Source organism: Passer domesticus, chromosome 3 (genome assembly GCF_036417665.1).
Source record: "Passer domesticus isolate bPasDom1 chromosome 3, bPasDom1.hap1, whole genome shotgun sequence".
Taxonomy (NCBI): domain Eukaryota; kingdom Metazoa; phylum Chordata; class Aves; order Passeriformes; family Passeridae; genus Passer; species Passer domesticus.
The window spans coordinates 30,460,459-30,481,169 of NC_087476.1; the positions used below are offsets into that span (position 1 = coordinate 30,460,459).

At 36.9% G+C, this 20,711-nt stretch overlaps 1 protein-coding gene and 1 long non-coding RNA gene across 52 annotated transcripts in view; one reads left to right on the plus strand and one right to left on the minus strand.

The window, feature by feature from the left end:
- The window catches only part of RIMS1 (regulating synaptic membrane exocytosis 1), a 305,873-nt gene that overhangs the window by 245,452 nt on the left and 39,710 nt on the right, over positions 1 to 20,711 (plus strand). For 39 of the 50 annotated variants that reach the window (XM_064412406.1, XM_064412356.1, XM_064412378.1 and 36 more), the window contains 2 exons: positions 2,039 to 2,205; positions 20,010 to 20,242. The exons of the other annotated variants lie outside the window; for them this stretch is intronic. In XM_064412406.1, coding sequence (XP_064268476.1) covers positions 2,039 to 2,205; positions 20,010 to 20,242 — 400 coding nt within the window. The remainder of the gene's footprint in view (positions 1 to 2,038; positions 2,206 to 20,009; positions 20,243 to 20,711) is intronic. 50 annotated transcript variants of the gene reach the window in all.
- LOC135296261 (uncharacterized) lies at positions 236 to 5,997 on the minus strand. Of its 2 annotated transcripts, XR_010358331.1 has the most exons (4): positions 5,862 to 5,997; positions 1,964 to 2,034; positions 1,328 to 1,450; positions 236 to 676 (listed from the first exon to the last, which is right to left on the minus strand). It is a non-coding gene; the product is annotated as an uncharacterized LOC135296261 (long non-coding RNA). The 2 variants fall into 2 exon arrangements; XR_010358330.1 differs by lacking the exons at positions 236 to 676; positions 1,328 to 1,450; positions 1,964 to 2,034 and adding an exon at positions 4,986 to 5,109.

A 20,711-nucleotide genomic window follows, 5' to 3' on the forward strand; every position in this document is an offset into this window, starting at 1 on the left:
AGCTTAATGGAAGGCCAGATCATTCCACGTGTTCAGATGGTTTTCATATTTTTATATGTCTCATTTAGAGTAGCTGGAAGGATTCTTTAGGAATTCTTTAGGAATTTCGCATAAAACATCAAGTCTGATTCAGGACTTGGGGCAGTTTAACTTATGATGGAGAGAATTAACTATTTGGTTTTCTAGCCTCTGTATGTTTATACCTAGCCTAAGTAAAAAGTTTTCAAACTTGTATTCTTTCTTTGAATATTTTTTTAGACTTAGAAGGAAAACATGATATCTTATTATGAAAGATGTCTGATAAGAATTAGTATACTTTGTGTTTCAATTTTGAAGTTACCATTTTATCTTGCAGTCTGAAGGATAGAATTAGCAAAATTGTTTAACAGACTCTGCAAGCCATTAACAAAAGGTGATTTGAATAAACATATCAGCATAGTCTCACCCAACTGGGCATTTATACTCAGTAAAGTCACAAGTCACTTGTAAAGAGAACCTCCCGATAAATTCCTGCTGTAGTTGAAAACATTTTGAACATCGTGGTACTTGAGTCCTTTCTGTAACCCATTTTCTTAAAGTCACAGCCTTGTCTCCTGCAGATGTTTTTACTCAGCCACTGCAAAGCCTTCACTGGGTACTGCTTAGAGTTTCTGCTAAGCAGTGTTCCTATGCACACCTGAAAAACACAGTGAGACATTAAATTTATATAACCTCCATTTGTCCTTTAGATGTCTGCATTTACAATTGGTGCTTAGAATTGCTTTATTTCTTCCCCTTCTCTACTCCTATTGACTTCCTCATTTTATCTTCAATGCTTTACCAAGAGGTTTCTGAGTGTGCACAAGCATAGCTGCTGAAAGGCGCTGGAGCAAGAGAAGATAAACCTGGCTTAAGGAAAGGAGACCTGATACATTCATCTGTACAAAGTCAAGATTGTGTTTGCCATGTTTTTGAAATTAAGTCATGGCATCTGCTGAGTGATTCAGCCAGCAATCCAGTGCCTAGTTGGAGTTTGTATATTCACAGATTTGTGTATTACTCACAAATAAATTTTTATTACTTGTAATTTTACAGAGCACAGATCTAAAAAATGAACTCCCTAGAGTGTCATGTCAAAAACTGCCTAGTGCTCTATGTGTTAATAGTTTTCCCATAATATACCCTGGGAAGTATGTCACTGGTTTAGTTGCTTTCCAGCCAAGAGTACCTTCCTCTAATGACAGTGAGTTTTAGTTTTGTGAGCCTGAAAACTATTTGGTCCTCATATATGTATGAGTGAAGATTTAGGTAAGAGTGACGTTGCTAGGGTTGAAGCCTCCTTTTGTACCTGTCTGACTGATGGTGTCACAGTTGATTTGAAAAGTGAAGTATCTTCTATGTCTGTCCACATATTCCTCCTTCTAGCTCTTAGGAATGTGCAGATGTGAAAGCAACTAGATCAGGGAATTGCCTGGAAAAAAAGACTGTATTTACTGAGTTAGCATTCTGCCTAACTAGTCCTCTAGTATCACATTACAAAGAGAAATTTTGACATAGAAAATGTAATTTTGGGGTTTTTTTAATAGAGCTTAGGAACTGATATCAGTCCCTAATACCTTCATGTAGCATTACATTTAATGGCTCATATGCAGTTCTATGTGCAGGTATTTCACAGCATATATTTTTAATATTTTAAAAATTTAAAAAATAGTCTGTAGCCAAATAGATGGTATGCATGTACTTGAGATGTCTGTCTGCTGCATAAATATTTCATATAAATATTTCATTATTGTAGTTCTAATGTGCTGAAGAACCAACAGCCTATTTAATTTCCAGTGTGTTATTTTATTCCAAGTATTTTCTTTAGTCCATAAATAACATTTCATTTCTGCACTAGACATAAAGCCATTATTTAATGTAGGCATATCTTTGAATCTCATACAATTTTGTTATATCTAAAAGCAGTTAAAGAGAATTGTCATACTTAGGTCATGTGTTGCATCAATGAATGCCTTCTGTTTTGATGAGACTGCTCACCCTTTCTTTTCTTGATCTCTAGTATAATATACAAACAGATCAGTACAGAAGTTGTGATAACGTCTCTGCCAAATCATCAGACAGTGATGTCAGTGACGTGTCAGCCATTTCCCGAACCAGCAGTGCCTCTCGCCTCAGCAGCACAAGTTTTATGTCAGAGCAATCCGAGCGCCCTCGGGGCAGGATCAGGTGAGTTCTCCATGCAGCTTCCATTGCATCCCACTCCCTCTTTCACTGAGTGCCAAAACACAACCAGAAATTCTTGAAACTGGATGACCGGAACATGAGAATTTGTGAAAAATGTTATGCACATATAAACTGTCTTCCATGACTGGCCTAAGATGACAATATTTTTGCAGTTGTGCATCCTGAACAGAAAGCAAACTTCCCATGAGAAGATGAGAGATTAATGTATTTATCCCACTTGAATCTGAACACAGGCTGTCCTCTCATTGTTGGCTAAGAATCAGAGTAATCAGTATGTCAGTAAGATATTACAGCAGAAATATTACTAGATTTTTTAGTTAAGCAGATTTTCATAAAAGCTTGGGTTTTTTTCCTCAATATATTTTTCCCTACCTACATGCCTTTATTTTGCTGTTTTCATGTGTATGACAAATTACTAGATTTTAAACTATTATTCATGTAGTAATTTTGATATTTCTTGTTCAAAAGTAGTTTAATTCATTTCCATTATCAATAGTGAAATACATCTTTCATCCTTGATACTGCTCTATTCTGGGGTTAGGGCTTTTTTCGATGTACACATTGGTTTTTGTTTTCATTTAACTTGATGACAAATCTCTCAGCAACTGCAACGGCTCTAGGATTAGCTTGGTAGTCCTTGATTACATTTGCCAGTTCCTGAACTGTCAAAAAATTGACTTTAGGTATTGTAAAACACAAGAAGAATTATGAACTGTAAAAAACAAAATTATCCCTACCAGGAAATCTGTCTAATATAAGTCTGGAAGGCATCATTTGCCACTCAAAACACTTCTAGACAGATTCAGTGTCTGAGAAGATCAGCTGCAGGATTTTGGTATGTTTATGCAAAACGAGGGGTTGTTAGGAAAACTCAGAAACTGGCCTCTATGTTTGAGCTAGATGCACCTCATTTTCTTTTCAAGGAATGTGGTAACAATCATGTTTAAAGTCATATTTCAGCTTGGTGGAGCTATAACCTGACGGCTGCAGTAATCCACGATCCAGCAGAACACTGCAGTGGAAACATAAATATATTTAAAGTAATTTCAATTCATGTCTTTAAATGCTGCATTTCATGTCCTAGCTTTTCAGTATTTGACTCTTACTTTTTGTCATACCAAAATACCTTATTTCATAGACACAGAATTTTTCTCAACTAGACCCTCTCACAGTGTCAGGTTCAACAAAAATAGGATTTTTTCCCACGGATATGTGTAACAGATTTTATCAGAAATTTTCCTTGAGTTCCGAATATCTGATCATAAATATCAGGACTGGGAGAACCAGTGACCTTGTGTGAGCCTGGCAAGGGTGAAACCTGGGCTCAAATCCTCAACTTCTTCCATTCTTAGGAGTAGCAGAGCACTTTGGGTGCAGGATTGGGTGACCTAATACAAAAGCCAAGTGTCTGCAGTGGGAATTCCAGTTTAGCTTCACTCTAGACCAGTAAAGTGAGATGTAATTTGAGTTCAGATGCCTTTCCTTCCTGCTACTGTCCACAGGATCAATACCTCAGAAATTAGACACTTTTTGGTTGCTTGCTTTAATCTTCTCTAAATTCAGGTAGTACTTCCATAGTGAACAAAATATGTAGTAATAACATACAATGCAGTTCCTTCAGTAAAAATATGAAGAAGAAATTGAAAGATTGGGGAAAGGGTTGATTGCTTTAGGAACAATTTTTTTCATCTTGAAATTCATGCTGTGTAACTCCAGCCTTAAAAGCTATGTATCTGCAGTGGAATTCACCTAAAAAGTAGGTTTTTATTAAATTATTTTTTTAGCTTCCCTAAGCCTCCATTAAAAGGAAGAAAACACCTATTATCTTGGATTGTTCACCTCATCTTTAGACAGGTATCAAAGGCAGGGGAATCATCCTTTTCTAGTATTAATTGTTGAAGAAACCCTAGACGACTTGTTTAGATTGGTTGCTTTAATTTTTGGCATTTAAGATTAAAAGGATTCTTTCTCTCAATTACTAAAGTTTCTTTGAGGTCAAGGAATTAGAAGTTTTAAATTCAAGTTAGATTAGTAATTTGAAATGCTAATTTTATTTTTGCCTCCAAAGAACCCAATTAACTTATATCAAATAGGATGGGATAGGATAGGGTGGGATGGCTGAGCAGGAAGGGTAGCACTTTTTGTCTACCTGTTTTTGTCATTCTGAAATCACCTATCCAGCATCATCTTCATTTGGAAGTGTGTCAGGCCAGTGGCCATGGCAACTGTGTGAGCATAATATTATGTTTAAGGACAAAGTTTGTTGAACTGCCTTTTCTATGCTCTTACTTTTGCTCTCCAGATATGTTTTAGAGATGAACCTATTAAGCATATAGAAAGTCAAAGGAGGTAGCTCAGTTCTAGCTATTTCACTAAATTAAGTCATTCAACAAGTATCCTTACCTTGAAGAGTAGTCTGGGGTTCAGATTAGTAACCTGAAGTGATTGATGCAATTCTAAATATAAGTATATAAAATAGCTTCTTGCTTTCTAATTTGTTTAGCATTTTCAGGTATGTGTTATAACAAATGGCTTTGCATAGATAAGCTACTCTGTATATGAAAATATTCAAAGCATCTTTCTTGTTACCATTCTGGGAAGTCTGGTTAACTGCTCTGCTCTCTAGTTGGAAATGCAGGAAAAAATACCAGGAATTTTTGGTGTGTGAACAAAAAGTTCTGGGACTTCTGGTTTTAATCAGAATCAGATTTGTGAATATGGAGTTGGTGTTTATTTAATGAATGAAGTCAAATTATCAGTCCTTCTTTATGGAGATTTGATTTTATTGATCATGCTCTTTATGGATTTGTGATACAGTCACACAGTACTCTGTGCCTGCATGTGTTGGAGACGTCACTTGTATGGCTCTGAAACATTTCTCACATCCTAAATGAAGTGAAGGAAATGTTTTCAATGTGGTTTAATGCAAATTATTGAGAAGTAAGAACCCATGATAATTAATCAGCACCATATGAACTTGATCAGACAAAAAAGGACATTTGCTGACACAGTAAAAAATTATGCCTGGTTCTGTCATTGCATCACTTTTCATTTGTAGCCTGTTTATGCAAAGATACCCGGACTTCTTGGTGCTTTTAAGTAGGGAGTTGTACTGCATGGTAAAGGTGAGGTAGAGGCTTCTGTTTTGGAGGAATAACAAGCAACCATAAGGTGTTTAACTTAAATCTGATTTAATAAAATCTGCTAAATTTATGAAAGACTAAATAACTCTTTTTTAAGGTGAATGTGCCTCACTGTATCTGGATTTCAAACAAATTGCCCCTGCATTAGGAATATTACTGTTATCTGTAATTTTAAATTTGAAAGCCACATCTTATTATGAATTATGTTTTTTATCTTGATCAATGTGTGATATAATATCATTATGTCTGTGCCAAATTTTAATCTGTTTTTACACGCTTTTTTAAATTGAATGCTTAAGTATAATTAAAATATTTTATATGAGCTTATCAAGGAAAGAGGATAATGTAATGAGCTGTAATAGTGGATTTAAACCAGTTCTAATTTATTTCACATGTTATGCCATGCCACTGAATGGCTTGTGTCACAAACTCATATATGGTTTTTGGGATTTGTGTTCTCTGTATGTCACTGAAGTTTGTACTGTCAGACTCTACCTGACAAACATTTTCTTCCCTGATTTCCAGAACAGAATATACAACTTCTGTGTAGCAGTTGTTCTTTCAGTACACTGACACTTGACTCCAGTACACTTGAGCTTTAAAACAGGAATGATGGAATAGAGAAATTATGATTGTGATGAAATGAGGAAGTGGTTAATGGGTTGATAGGCAATGGGTGCAGAGATGGAGACAGCCAGGACCTCATAAACAACAAAACAGGGCAGGGAGGAGCCACCCAGAGTTATGCGCATGAATAAGGATGTGGTTGAGAGAAGAGCATTTAGGGAAGGCTCTCATACTTTTTCTGGGATGGCCTGTGCTCTAAAGCATGGGGAACAAGCAAAAGGAATTAGAGGTTTCTTGTGCAGCTGCAGGGCTATGGTCTCATCATGATTACAGAGAAGTGGTGGGATAGCTCATATCACTGGAGTGCTGCAAACCATGGAAGCACAGGGCAAGATAGCAAGCCATTTCTGTAAGAGAGAAGAATATGAAGGGAGCTCTGCCTGGAGATGGGTGATGAACCAGCTGAGAGTTTATAGGTCAGGATTAGAGGCCCCACCAATGTCATGATATTGTGGGTGTCTGCTATGGACTTCTTGATCAGGAAGAATTAGATGAAGCTTTCTTCCAGTTACAAGTTCTGGTTTTCATGGAGAACGTAAATCATCCTGGTATCTGCTGGTTGAGCAGTGCAGTAGGGCACAAGTAATCCAGGAGGTTTCTGTAGTACACTGATGACCAAAGGGAAAGTCTGGAGCAAGGACTCAGCAGAGAATGATCAGATAAAGGAACGTTTAAATAAACTGGACATGTAAAACTTATTGACATGTGGTGAGGTGTACCCATGAATACTAAATGAGCTGGTTTTGACTGATGGCATTGCAAAGCCAGTCAATAATCTTTGTAACATGGCACCCAGGGGATGTTCTTGAAAACTGGAAGAAAAATCATCACTACTATCTTCAAAAAGGGAAAGGGATCTTGGAAGCTTTAGGCCTGTCAGCGTTAGCTCCACCTCTGGGTATGTGATGGAACAAATAATTCTGGAAACTATTTCCAACATAAGTGTAGAACAAGGGAGTGATTGTGGATAGTCAGCATTAAATTACAAAGGGCAAATCAAGCCTGACCAGCCTGATGGCCTTGTTTCATTAGTTGGCTAGCTTGATGGGTGAGAGAAGAATATCAGATGTTCTCTATCTTGTCTCTGCTAAGTTCAACACACTTTTCTAAAATACCCTGATAGCCAAACTAAGGAAGTACAGCCTAGGTAAGTAAGAAGTGAGGCAGATTGGAAACTGGCTGAATACCAGGCTCAGGGCATTGTGATCTGTGACACAAAGTCCACCTGGAGGCAAATAGTTTGTGGTGTATGCTTGGGGTCAATATTAAGGCAATACTGTTTAACATCTTCATTAGTGTTTGGAATGATGGAGTGGAATGCATCCTCAGCAGGTTTACAGACAACAGAAAACTGATAGGAATTGTTAATATAATAGGGGGATGTGACACTATTCAGAAGGACCTCAACGATGGAGAAAACCTCATTAGGTTCAACAAAGGAAATGGAAAATCCTGTTCCTGGGGAGCAGTAACCCCATGTGCCATTGCACACTGGGGATGCACAGCTAGAGCACAGCTTTGCAGCTGGAAAGCAGCTTTTCAAGAAAAACCCTTGTGGATGCTGAGATGAACCTGAGTCAACAATGCTTCCTTGCATTAAAGAAGACCAGCACCATCCTGGGCTGCATTAGGAAGAGTGTTGCCAGCAGGCTGAGGAACCTGATCCTTCCCACTCAGTAGAGATGAGTAGCTCTAGTGAGACACCTCTGCAGTTCTAAGTCCAGTGCTGGCTCCCCGATACAAGGGACATGGAGCATGTCCCAGAGGGGCCATCAAGATGGTGAAGGGGTTGGAGTGTCTGTCATACAAGGAGAGGCCAAGAGAGCTGAGTGTCCACCCTGCAGTAGAGAAGTCTCAAGGGAGGTCTTATCAATGTGCACAAATGCCTGCAGAGAGGGACTGGAGAAAAAAGGCCAGACTCTTCTCAGTGAGAGGATGAGCACGAACTGAAAAAGGCAAATCGCACTAAAACACAAGAAAAACCTTTCTCTGCAAAAATTTATTAAACACTGGAGCAGGTGGTAGAGAGATTGTGCACAGTCCCAGTATCTGGGGATATCCAAACCCCAAGCAGATGTGACCCTGAGCAACCTGCTCTTATCACACCTGCAGTATGCAGGAGACTCTGACCTTGCAATCCCCAAAAGGGTCCTCCAGCCTCACCTGTTCTGTGACTCTTTTTCAGATTTTCATTTCATGCTACTTATTATGCTGTTCTCTTGCACAAAATGCTCAGTGTCTTTAGTTTGGAGCCAGGTGAAATGACTGGAGGTTTGCCATCTCACTGAGGACAAACAGAAGCATTGAGCTGCAGATCTCACAAGATGATTTAACTGATCACTCTCTGAATTGGAGATAGATTTTCTCCCATTGGTTTTCCATCCTCCCACGTAGTACATTGGAGCTAGTTTGATACACTTTATAGTGATGAGGGGCTGGAAAGAGTCTGAAGGGTCTTCGGACCTCTTCTCAGGACTCCCAATCATGCTGCTTGTTACATCATAAATGTATGTGATGTGACTGGTGCAATGCAGTTGTTCACTCCTTCTCCCACCCTCTCTTTAGACCAGGTCTGCAGCTACCCTTCTCAGCACACTGATTCACTAAAGTGCAGCATTACTGCACCACAGAGCCAGCTGAGCAAAGTTTTACTTCATGTCATAACAGTGAAGGAAAACAACACACCAAGGTTTTTCATGCATTTAATGAGTCTGAGGTCTGTGTTGAAATAAAGAAACACATTCATTTCATTTTAATTACAAAAGTAATTAAAATCTTTATATTGAATTTGTGCTACAGTGACTAAGGGTATAGTCAAGATACTTTATTCATGAAAAAAAATGAAATGTAAAATATTTTAATTATTGATATAAATATTGCAAACAGAATTAGTGGAGGCAACAACAGAACACTAAAGCTTATTCATCAATAAAAGTAAATCTCCTGGAAAATAGAAACAAATTCACAAGTAATTTCAAACCGGCTTTGTGGAGGATATTCACTATGCCACACTCATTGTCTAAACCTGGGAGAAGATCCTGAAAATGTGTGGAGTATAACAAATATTTTGTACCCTGCCTAAGTTTGATCCCATATTTCTTAACAAACCAGTGTAAGTTCACGTTATATAAAGAAAGGATTGAGCTATATAAATTTGCAGTGGAATGTGCAGTTCTGGAGCCTAGCATGAGAGGGATCTGTTTGTGTATGCTAGGTAAAATTCCTAGAGTTTATAGCTGTCATTACTGGTATTCTGTATAAAAATAAATACTATTTTAATTATTCAAGGTGTTATCAGCCCACATCCTTGTCTGGCAAAGGAGACATCATGTACTTGGGGTCAAGGTGGTTCCTCATTCTTGGACTCTGAGAGCCTTCAGGGTGTCCCAGTAGAAGGCATATAGATCACCTTGTGTGCTGTATGTGCCGTGGCAGTGCCAAGCAGGTTTAAAGAAACTAAATCCCCTTCATGCCTCCTGCATGCCCAGCTGTGTGCATCAGGTAACCATGATCACAGTGCTCTGGCAGCTGGGTCTCTTGCTTAGAAGTAGGTGTTAGCAATATATGAAGAGCTAGATCCTACAAATCTCCACAGTGTGGCATCAGTCTGCATCATGTTGAAAGCTGGCCCTCAAATGGCATTTTCAAAGGGGTGTTTCCTGGGTTTCTGCTTAGCTTCTGCCATGTGCAGCATTTCAAAGCATCACTGTGGAAGGTCTGTTCCATATTTCTCAGGCCTAAAGCACCACAGAGTCAAATTACATACCTGCAGTAGCAGCAGAAATTATAAGTGAATATATAAGTGAATATATATGCAGAATTCTGCTGCATATATATTCACTTATGAATCAGATCAACCTTTTCAGTTGTCACATTTCTAAAGAATCTTGATCCAAGTTCTCATTTGCCATTTATCTTCCATATTATACCTGCTTCAAAGCCTGCATAGCTAAGGTCTTGCAAATTTATAGATGGCTGCAGTTGCAGTTTATTAACTGGGCTATGGGTCACCAGAATCAATGCTTCAATATGATTTGTTTTTAATCAGCTGTCAAAGCTCCAGTGCAATGGTGCTCTTTGAGAGGTTATTAGTTTCTTTTCTTAATGTGAACTGGCATGGCTTTGGGGACATAATGCTGTTCTTTTCTGAAGTTTCCATTTTTAATGGTCAAAATACTAAGTTCACAATTTATTTTTAAAATTATGTCTCTGCAAATTTAACTTAACTTAAGAGTATTTATTGACCTGGGTATTTCTTTCTTGTGACAAATTGTAGATCGTGCAATTTTAATGTGCAAGATTTTTTAAGATGATTAGGCTATATTTCTCATAAGTGTGAAATCCTACCTCTTCTATGTAAATTGGAATTCCTCTTTTCTAAGAAAGAAATATACATACTAGAACTAGTCTACACTAATTAAAGTAATTAGTATATTTACAATACAATATTTCTTTTGTATTAAAATGTACAAATAACAGTCTTTTTTCTTCTGGATTTTTGGAAATTTATAAGCCAAAACAATGTGAATTTCACAGGAAAGTGAAAAAACCATTAAGCTCTATAACAAGTCTACACTCAAGATAGTGATACATTTTTTCAATAATTAATACACTTTTAATGGTTATTAATAACATGCTGTGGAACACATTGACATAAGGGTAACATTTTAAATCTAGGTTTAAAAAGAACAATAGTTCATATCTTTATTTAAAAACAGGGAGGGGAGACTTCTGTGTGTGCTTAACAAACTGATTCCTTAATTCAGTTTCCTCCTAGAGGAGTAAATGATCTTTGCCAACACAGAGAGGCATTTCAGACAAAACTTTAAACTCCTTGTCTAGTTTTTAAGTACACCAAAAGCTCGAGCTGATGGAAAACTTGTCAGTCTTTATGTAACTGTGTTGAGTAGCAATAGTATTACTGCTATTTTGCTTAAAATACAACAATTAAAATAAAGAAACATGGATATAAGAACAAACAATGCAGGCCTTGAAAGATAATACAGTTTTATTACAATGCAAAATGAAATTTGGAGTTATTGCAAATTGCCTAGCAGGGTTAGCAAGGACTAAGAGCTTCACAGATGTGGACAAATGTGTTGTAGCTGTCATCAAAACTGATAAATGAGGAGGGGTTTTTTAAAACTTCAGGATGGTAATAATGTTCCTTTTTGGAAAAAAAAGGTATTTGCATTGCAAAAAGCCTGATCAAGATTTTGAGGTGAAGCCATAGGGATAAAGCCTTCTATAAACTTCTTTAGAGAATGAGGCAGGAAATGTAGAAAGATAAAAAATGGTCTTCCCTCTTGCCTAGTTTATTACTGCTCTGAGAAATCACTCTTTGCCCCATAGTTTTTATGTGATTAGTGACAAGTCATTTCAGACATGTCTCTGTTGGTGGTCATATGCTGCCTGAAGTCCCATATGTTGCATGGGACTTCATTGTGTCTTGATGCTGTGGATTCAACGTTCCCTTCATGAGGGAAGTTTGGAGCAAAACTCACACACATGATTCTTTAGGGTTTTGGTTTGTTTAACCCAATGACAGAGTAAGAGATAGCATGGTTGCAAGGTTGCTGAATTCACCATGCAAAATGGAATGATGGCACATGAAAAAGCTTTCTCTTCAAAAGCACAGAGGATAGTGAGCATTTTCTGGCTACAAATAATAAACTGGCCATCCTTTGAGGGGGTCATAATATAGTAAATAGTTGTGATAGGACATTGAAAAGACTTTTTTTGTTCAGTTTCCACACACATTTTTTAGCAACGGTTTTTGGAAAGAGTGATAAAAATAATTTATTCCTCAGTTTTCTTATTCTCTTTCTACTTCAGTATTGCCATGAACTCTTTCCTTCCAGGGATTATTGTCCATTATACTCTCTGTACTTCAGTTAGGTGACTTTGTCTTGAGTCATGCCTGATGGCCAACAATTGCAGCTTCCCTGCATCCTGGACAGTCCATCTAATTTCTCCCAAATGCAGAGCAGACAAGAGGTGCAATTCCTGGGAGGTGCTGATTTTCTGCCTCTGACCTGGAGACAAATTAGTAATACTCAGGAAATGTACGACCTATTTAGCAATAGGGCCTGAGAGTGAGTGCAATGTCACTTTGTAACAAAAATGTTTCCTCTATCTAAACAGTTGATCTCTTTGAAATCTTTTAACATGAGAGGTATCACTTTAAGAAGTTGTTTTACCAAATTGACAGGTACTCTAAGGAACTGGCAGGTACTCTATTTGTGCCAAATAGAAGGATCACCTCATTGGAATCTTTCAGTCACGCATTAGCCACTTCTCAAAGTGAAGTGAATTGGTAATTTTGGTTTTGTTGTTGGCTTTGGGGTGTTTTTCTGGTTTTGTTTTTGGTTTTGGAGTGTTTTTCTTGTAATTTCCTTCAAAAGGGTCAGGCAATCTGCCATGGTATGTCAGCTGGAACTTAGAATAGATTAAAGAAGAAATTTGACCATGGCAGAAGCCAGGCATGAAAAATTTCTACCTAATTTTTTCACATTTGACAAACAGAAGGGATATAGGTAACAGGCAAGGCAATTATTATCTAAAATCACAGTGCAAGCATCCACTGCAACACTTGAAGTCAATTGCCAGTCCTACTTTGTTTCTGATTATCCAAGTCACCGCAGCTAAAAACCAAACTCCAAAGAAGTTTCCTTAACTGTGCACTTCCCAGTTTCATTAGAGAGAAACACATTGAGCATGTACTGTGATTAGTTAATATTGCTGCTCAGGTCATCTGTCTTGGGGCAAGGACAGGCACTCTGATGTAACCTGAGCCAAAACTTTTGCTTTTTTCAGGGGGAAATAGAGGGCAGTAGCCTCCAAATTATTAGCATGACGGCAATATAAATGAAAACATTTTAGATAAGCTGCTTAAAAAATAGACTGTATCCTCTTTGCCCCCAAAGAGTCTATTACAGATGGAAACTTCTGGTTCTGAGGTCATTTATATACAACACCAAGGTGAAACCAGAGTAATTAATGTTCTAATTATTCATTATCTAAAGATAATGATTTTTGAAAATCCATCATTATAAACTGCTTTATGTATCTGTCACAGAGGGAGGGGGATGGAGTCTTTAATCCCTTCAGAACATCTGTACATGAAAAATGTACTACGGTGCACTGCTTCTGCATTTTTAATTATCTAATTATGTTTCCTCTTTCAAAGAAACTGTCACATCCCCAGCAGTTGTTCTTAATGCTTTCAAAAAGACTGAAAAATTATTTTAATTGATTTTTCATTTAATTACTGCAGTTGATAAAGATGAAGTGCAATCCATAAACTTTTAGTTTAAGTACATTATGCTAATATTATTACCGGCAGTACTTGTTAGTTTTAGATTAAAGAAATGTAGCAAAATAGTTTTAGCCATGGCTCAGACCTCAGAGTATTTCTCACTTGCTTTATCTTCATTTCAGTTTACTATATCTTTAAAATTTTATCTGCTTTTTTTTTTGCTAGTCCTGACCTTGCACTGTCCCATTTAGCTTTTCAGATTCTCCTCCTGCATTTCCTTTCTTTTGCTATTGCCTGTTGCTGTTATCTACTTTTGAAAGGAGCAGTGAGCGATCTGTTTCTTATCAATGATTTAGCATTTTTTGCGTGAAGAGCAGCGACACCACAGGTACTTCAGTACCTCGTGCTTTAGAGGGGAAAAAAACCAACAGGGAAAATAACATTACTCCTGAATGTCACGCAGAGAAAGAAAAACTGGTGAATTCAGCTTTCTTGATACTGAAAAAAGCTTCCTTCAGTGTTGACCTACACATCTTTGTGTTTGTCATACATGCACACACCCCCCCAATATCTATTTTCTTGATAGAGATTTGCATCCTCTCTATATTTGGTACAGTTTAACTGAGTATATGCATGGCTATGTGCAGTCAAGCTTGGGTCATTTGAGCTGTTTGTCCTTTGATTCACATGAGCCTTTCCACATCAGCTTTAATAGCAATGGTTAACCCTGAGCAGTGCCCCTGGAGTGGCTGCTTTTGTGTTGGTTTCATTTTATGATTCATGCCATTAGTTGGCTTTAGGCTGATGGTGCCTTGGGTATGTGCAGGCAGACACACGGGCTCCCATATACAGCGGCAATTGCTCTGCTTGTTTCAGAGAAAATAAATTAAGTTGAAATGTTCATGGCAAATAATAAAAAATCTGCTTATCTTTTGCTTGGAACACAGTTAAGATCTGCTTATCTTTCATAATGTTCAGGCTTACTTTCTGAATTGTTATTCTTTCATTTCATAGAGAAATGCAAGTTTTCCAAGTTTAAAAAGTAGAAATCTGTCAGAGCTGTGAAGCTGACGCAGTTCAGTGGTCAGTGTGCTCCTGAGAAAAGCGTTGTCACAGCCCAGATTCTGGCATGCTGTATTCCAGTATGGAAATTTCCTGATCTTCCAAAGTAGGATTTTAACCAGTTATGCTTCCAGAAGAGGCTGCTGTAATGGGATCTTCCCCAGCCCTTTGCTCAGTGAGATTTGCACACTGAGCTCAGTGGGGCTGGGGATGTGTCATCCCACAGGGAGCAGCTGTGGCACTGAAAGGCACTTCCATGCAGTATAGGAATATTGTCAGCAACACATATAACTTACAAATTACTGATCTGCAAATATCTTAATACACCAATGGGACTTTAATATGGTGACTTGGCAGCAGAAGCAAGGGGGTTTTTTGTGATTTTAGTAGCTATTTTATAGGACATATTTCACCCTAGTACAATCTAATATATGATCAATGTGCATGTTAAATCAATATGTAGTTCCAGTTGGTACAGACTGTACGAAATTATTATTTGATTGAACTAACTTTTATGGTCTAAAATATTCTTTTGACTAATTAAAGAGAATTATAGTACAGGGTATATATTCGTCCTTTGGTTCAAAAAGCGCCATGCTTCAATTAATGTATTAAATGCTAATGAATATTTATGAATATTTAGTTTAAAATTTAAAGTAATTTATCTTGCAGCAAATGCAATATATCATATATAATATAAAGTATAAATATTTTCTTAGAATGACAGAGAAATTCATAGATAATTAATTGTTTGTATTTATTGATTATATATCATATAATACTAATAACAGGACACTCATTTTCAGAAATGTAATGTTTCTCATTATAAAAATATCTTCCCTTTGGTCCAGAGCTATTATGTGTTTAGGGGCTTATTAGTATTCATGAGCTACCTCATTGCAAAAGGGTGCCACAGGGGCTGTGAGTGAGAACGTGGTGCTGCAGTCGGCAGGAGAGAGGGGAGGCTCAGTGGCTTGTGCTGGTGGGGGCCAGAGATTCTGCTGGAACATTCAAGTTGCTGCAACAGCCTGAAAAGAACTTACAGCATCATCTGCACAGCAAGGAATACAGGGCATCATTTATTTACTCATGGCTTGCATTCTTGGGAAAATGGGTGGAGTAAAAATGAGGGCCCATGAAAATAAACACCTAAAATATTCTTTTATACATCCTCAGTAATTCTAAGAAATGAAGGAAATGCTGTTATTTTAGCAATGGCTAATAATTTCAGATTTTCTCTATGAAAGGATATACTTCCAGATATTACATTGGTGAGTTTATGGACAAGTATTTTTCTAGCTTTCTTATCACTGTCTTACTATCTTTCTTTTTCAGGTGGAATGTGCAGGTTTTTTATGTAATTACTGAGATTTACTGAGTGTATGTCTATATACCAGTTTTCTCAAATGAAATTATTTTTCCAGTATGCTTTTATGGATCTTGAATATGTATATAGTAGTTATCTGTATGTAGAAAGATATATAATGATTTAATACAGGTACTTGGCTTGATTTCAGTTCTAAATAGTTGGGTGTGCTCAATATAATATTATAATATTTAATATAAGCAAGTATAATCCGCAATGCTCTTGTAGCGTGCTCATCTTCTAAAATTTGTTTCAGGGTTAATTTTATGCTATTTTGTAACTCAAACTACTCTTTTATTAAGTTTTTTGTCTTAAAAGTTCATTCTCCATTCCCACAGATACAACTTTCAGTTAGGGGCAGCTTGCAAAACTGAATGTGTTGCTTTGTTTCAGAACTCGGATGGCTGACATGTGAATACACAGTCTTGATGTCTTGTGTAGTTCAGCTACAACTTTAGAGGGGATTTGTCTCGACTGCATAAGTTTTGGCAGAAAAATAAGCATTTTTCCCTTGGTAGAGGGAGCAGTGTCTTCCCTGCTGATGCAGGAACCTGGGGGTAGTGTCTGACCCCAGTGCTGGGGAGGATCCTCTGCTCTTGCTGGTGTTAAAGGGAAGTTTTTTTTAGAAGTTAACTTAAATAAAATTAAAAAATTAGAAATCCAATTACACTTTTTCTATGCTGAATATCTGTGAAGAAATACACAGGTCTATATAGATTGTCATTCTTAATATGCACATCACTTATTTTGTTATGACTGTAATTAGAAGTTCTTAGAAATAACATAAGACTTTTGCTGAACTATTCATCAGAAGAATTGCTAAAGATCATAAAATACTTGTAAATAAAAATTTAGTGAATTAATTATTACTTATGCTGATAAATATTCATTATACTTCTGCAGAAAACAATATTTATTTATTTTGTGAGGATAATTAGGTTTAAATATAATTTAATAATTTACTGATTTTAGCTATAAGCCTGCAAAATCTTGCATCTGCATTTAAACGAATGTTTTAACAATCCCAGAAAGTCTGGAAAGCAAAATAAAAATTTAGGTATGTTATTATCAAAATAGCTAAGTGCAAAGGGTTATATTCATGCATGTCCTTTTCTTGTTTGTCCTTCATAAATTAAATTCTAACAGTAGTGAATAAAGCAAGAGTGTGAGCTAGGAGCTTTTTCTTCAAGTGATAATCAGTAACATAATGGTAAAACATTGTATTCTAAGGGTAATAAATTAGACGGTATAAGAATGCTGAATTTTAAATGCCCATTCTTTTGAGACTGTTTCAGTTAATGAAAAATAACAAACTAGCACAGGGATTAGATGAACGCAAAGAAAACTTAATCAGTTTGCTTTGTTATGACAAGAGGAAGCTGAAGGATCCTTGGTCCTATCCCATTATGCCTATGTCTAGTAAATTAATAGCTGTTTTGTACTAGCACACTAGAACATGTTTCCTAGGAGAGCAGGACTTCATATTTGCAAGGTAAAAACAAGTACAAGATTAATTTAAATTCTAAATTTCTCCCATTTTTTAAAATTAAGATAAATCTTCTAGTTCCCTCTCCCTGCAAAGAATCAAAAATTAAATTTATGAGTCTTTGAAAAAAGCATTTTTTTTGTACTATTCAGAAGCTTTCTGTGTTCCCTGAATTAGTGAATTCATACATCAAAGATGTTTTTCCAAAAGTTACAATGCTTTATTTTCTTATTGCTCAGCTGATGGACATCACTGCCTCCTAAATACATATTAAATAAAGTGAGATCAGAGTATTTCAGGTAAATTGTACAAAAAAAAAAAAAAGTGAAGGCTAGGATAAAAACATCATGATGTAAGTATTTATTATGTTCATAAACACCTGAAATTGAGTAGAGCAAATTCAATAATATGATAAATAATTCTTTATTTGCATGGCAGATTTTATAGTCCATTGAACTTTAGTGCTGGAAATTATAGGTTTATAGATTAGTATGTCAGCAACGCACATGTTAATGTAGCAAGAGATGCTATCAAAAGAAGTATTTTCAGTTTCTTTCCCCTCTCTTACTGACATATTGACACATAAACTCAACAATTGACAGAATTGACAACTCCAGGGCTCAAAAATGGGAACAAAATGACTACAGAAAAGGAGGGGCTTTGTGAAATTGTATTTCAGTGACGTAGAAGCAGTCACTGAAATACAATTCCCAGTGCTGTTGGAAAGAAATTATCCACGTGGAAAGGAGTTGTCCATGTCTAATCAGAGTAGGAAGGAAGATCTCTCAAAGTGAGGCCTGTGTGATTCTGCCCTCTCCTTGAACCTTGAAATAGTGAAGTGTCTCTTGCTCCAGAGAAGAAACCAGTGGGCAGTGTTGCCTTCTCTCACCCTGGAGGCCTTTTCATTGAGACTTGTGTATATATCTGTGTGGGAGATGGTATTTTTGAAGGTTTTTTTTTTCCCCATCTAAAATTCTTCCTGAATAATTGAGTATGTTTGTGTTTGTGCCCACATTTATGTGAGAGAGTGTGTGGTGGGGAGAATGGTGATAAAACACAAAGGAATTCTTAATGGAAACTTTAAAATACATGTCTTATATTTTTGCCTTTCAAACCCAAAAGCCAGTCAATAAAGTTTCTCTGGGACAGGAGGGAACATGACAAAACCTATTTTAAGCTCAGTGTACCTCAGGTAGTCCACTAAAATGTGTTATTGAATACTTCAGTGCATCAAGCAGCTTGTTGTGTTTGATGGTATAGGTGTTTTTTGTATCTGAGCTTAACAGAAGTAGATTCTAAGTGCTGAAGATACTTAAAAGCCTATGAAGAGGTTGATAGTGATTTTTCTATTAAGTGTTGTCTAAGTAGTGATTTTTCTATTAAGTGTTGTCTAGTCAAAGACTTAACTTTTCCAACTTCATTTTCAAAGAGTACTGTGTCTTTTTATGTGCTCTTATCTATGGTCAGGCTTTAGTAACTCTTGGAAACTGCCAGTAAAACAGGGCAACACTGTTTTAATTGTAGTTTAGGGATACAATTTTTTATACTTTCCTGGCTCTGTCTTGGGACAGGACCAATTGAAACTCCACCAGGGCCCAGATCCATAGAAGTTACAGGATATCATTGACCTCTCATTGACCCTTCATTTTTCCCTGGCCTGATTTCCTATCTGTCTAAAACTTGCCATGACATAAAAAAGCCTCTAACCCCACTCTTTCTAATTTTGACTGGGGGAGGTAGTGAGGGGTGGATGGGAATGGGGGACAGGAGCAGGCCATTGCATCTGCTGGGGAGGGAACTTGCTGGGGGAGACCACAGGACTATTGGTTAACAAATGAATTTGACTTCAAAATACTGAAAAGCTGAAAAAAGAATTTCCTAAAATAGCATGTTACCAGTAGATCTATTAATCAGCAATACAAGGTCAAGGAATTTCCTACATGCTTGGCTGATTTGACAACTGCATCTGAAGTGAGTCCAGCTGCAACTTAAGTTTCTGCATGTCTAGAGAGTGACAACTAACTTTATATTGCCTTTAGAACTAGGGCATTGTTTGGTCACAGCAGACTTAGGATTGGGTATTAGTATGTCCTGTGTGTATTTGAGACTGTTATCTAAACCGTGTTTGTGAACACTTTATCCTGCCTCTATACAGTGGAGCAGAGAAAAGATTTGTATAGAAACATTCAAATGCAATTCAAGAAGGAACTCAAACGGAACTGCCAGAGTGATTCATTTTTCTGTCAATCAGTGAAAATTCTAGTGGGTTATTAGGGATTTTGCCTCAAAATTATTTTGCCTTCATACTGTGATTATTGCACTTACCTTTAATGAAGTGAGAGATTGAAGACCTAAAAAATACTACATATTACATGATCTCTGTGAAAAGTATGAAAATTTAGATGATATCTTTATTTCTGTTAGGCTTTACGCTTTGGTGAACAGCACTGATAAGAGGCATGTGTTAAACTACTGCCCCACATTAATTTTCTTTGCTTGTAAAATTGCTGTTTTATTTGTTTCTGTATTGTGGGGATATAGAGGAAAGCTTCACATAACTTTTAAGTGTCTCTCTGTTGCTCTCAAAAACATGGGGAAGTGTTCATTTTATTTGTTCCTCTCAAAGTGGAGGACAAACAAATATGTACTCATGTACAAATATGTACTCCATATGTATGGAAATATGTACTCTGAGGAGCATCAAATTAAGCTTTTACTTCTGAACCAAATAAATGGAAATGTATCAAGACTTAAAATTAATTCACTGATTTAAAAAAAGTAAGGCTTTTGCAAATGCTGTTACACAGACAAATTAACGTGTTTGTTTTTACTTTGTAACTGTAGTACATTTACTCCTAAAATGCAAGGCAGACGGATGGGGACTTCAGGGAGAATCACAAAGAGCACAAGTGTGAGCGGAGAGATGTACAAGCTGGAGCACATTGACGGGAGCCAGTCGGACACGGCTGTCGGCATGGTTGGAACAGGTGGGAAGAAAAGGCGTTCCAGCTTTAGTGCCAAGGTGGTTGCCATAGTGTCTCGAAGGAGCAGAAGCACATCTCAACTTAGTCAAACAGGTGAGTGAGGCACACACTTTTTGGAAACAGGACTCTCACCAAACATGGTTTACCATAATTTCATCTGTGGCATCTGTGTTACATGTATATGCATATAGACTGCTCAAGAGAGAAGATTTTCCAGCTGTAAATAAATTTCCGAGATAATAATAATTTTCTTTTATTATTAAACATCTGCAAGAAACAATATACAAATATCTTTTAGAATATGTGGTGTAGTTACTTTCTGTCGTGATCAATGGAAACTGTTGTCTCCTAGAAGCCTTGTTTACAGGTAGGTCAGGCAATGCAAAGAGACATGTTGGTATCAGCAGTGGATAATGGTTTGCTAAGACAAGCTTTTTATGTATGAATGTGGGAACTGAAATCTGAGCAAATGAATGGCAGTTATGCAACTCGGATCAGAGGTTGTACCTGTAGTGGCATAAAATACATTTTTAAAGATTACTTTTGTTTTTTAAGTCAAGAG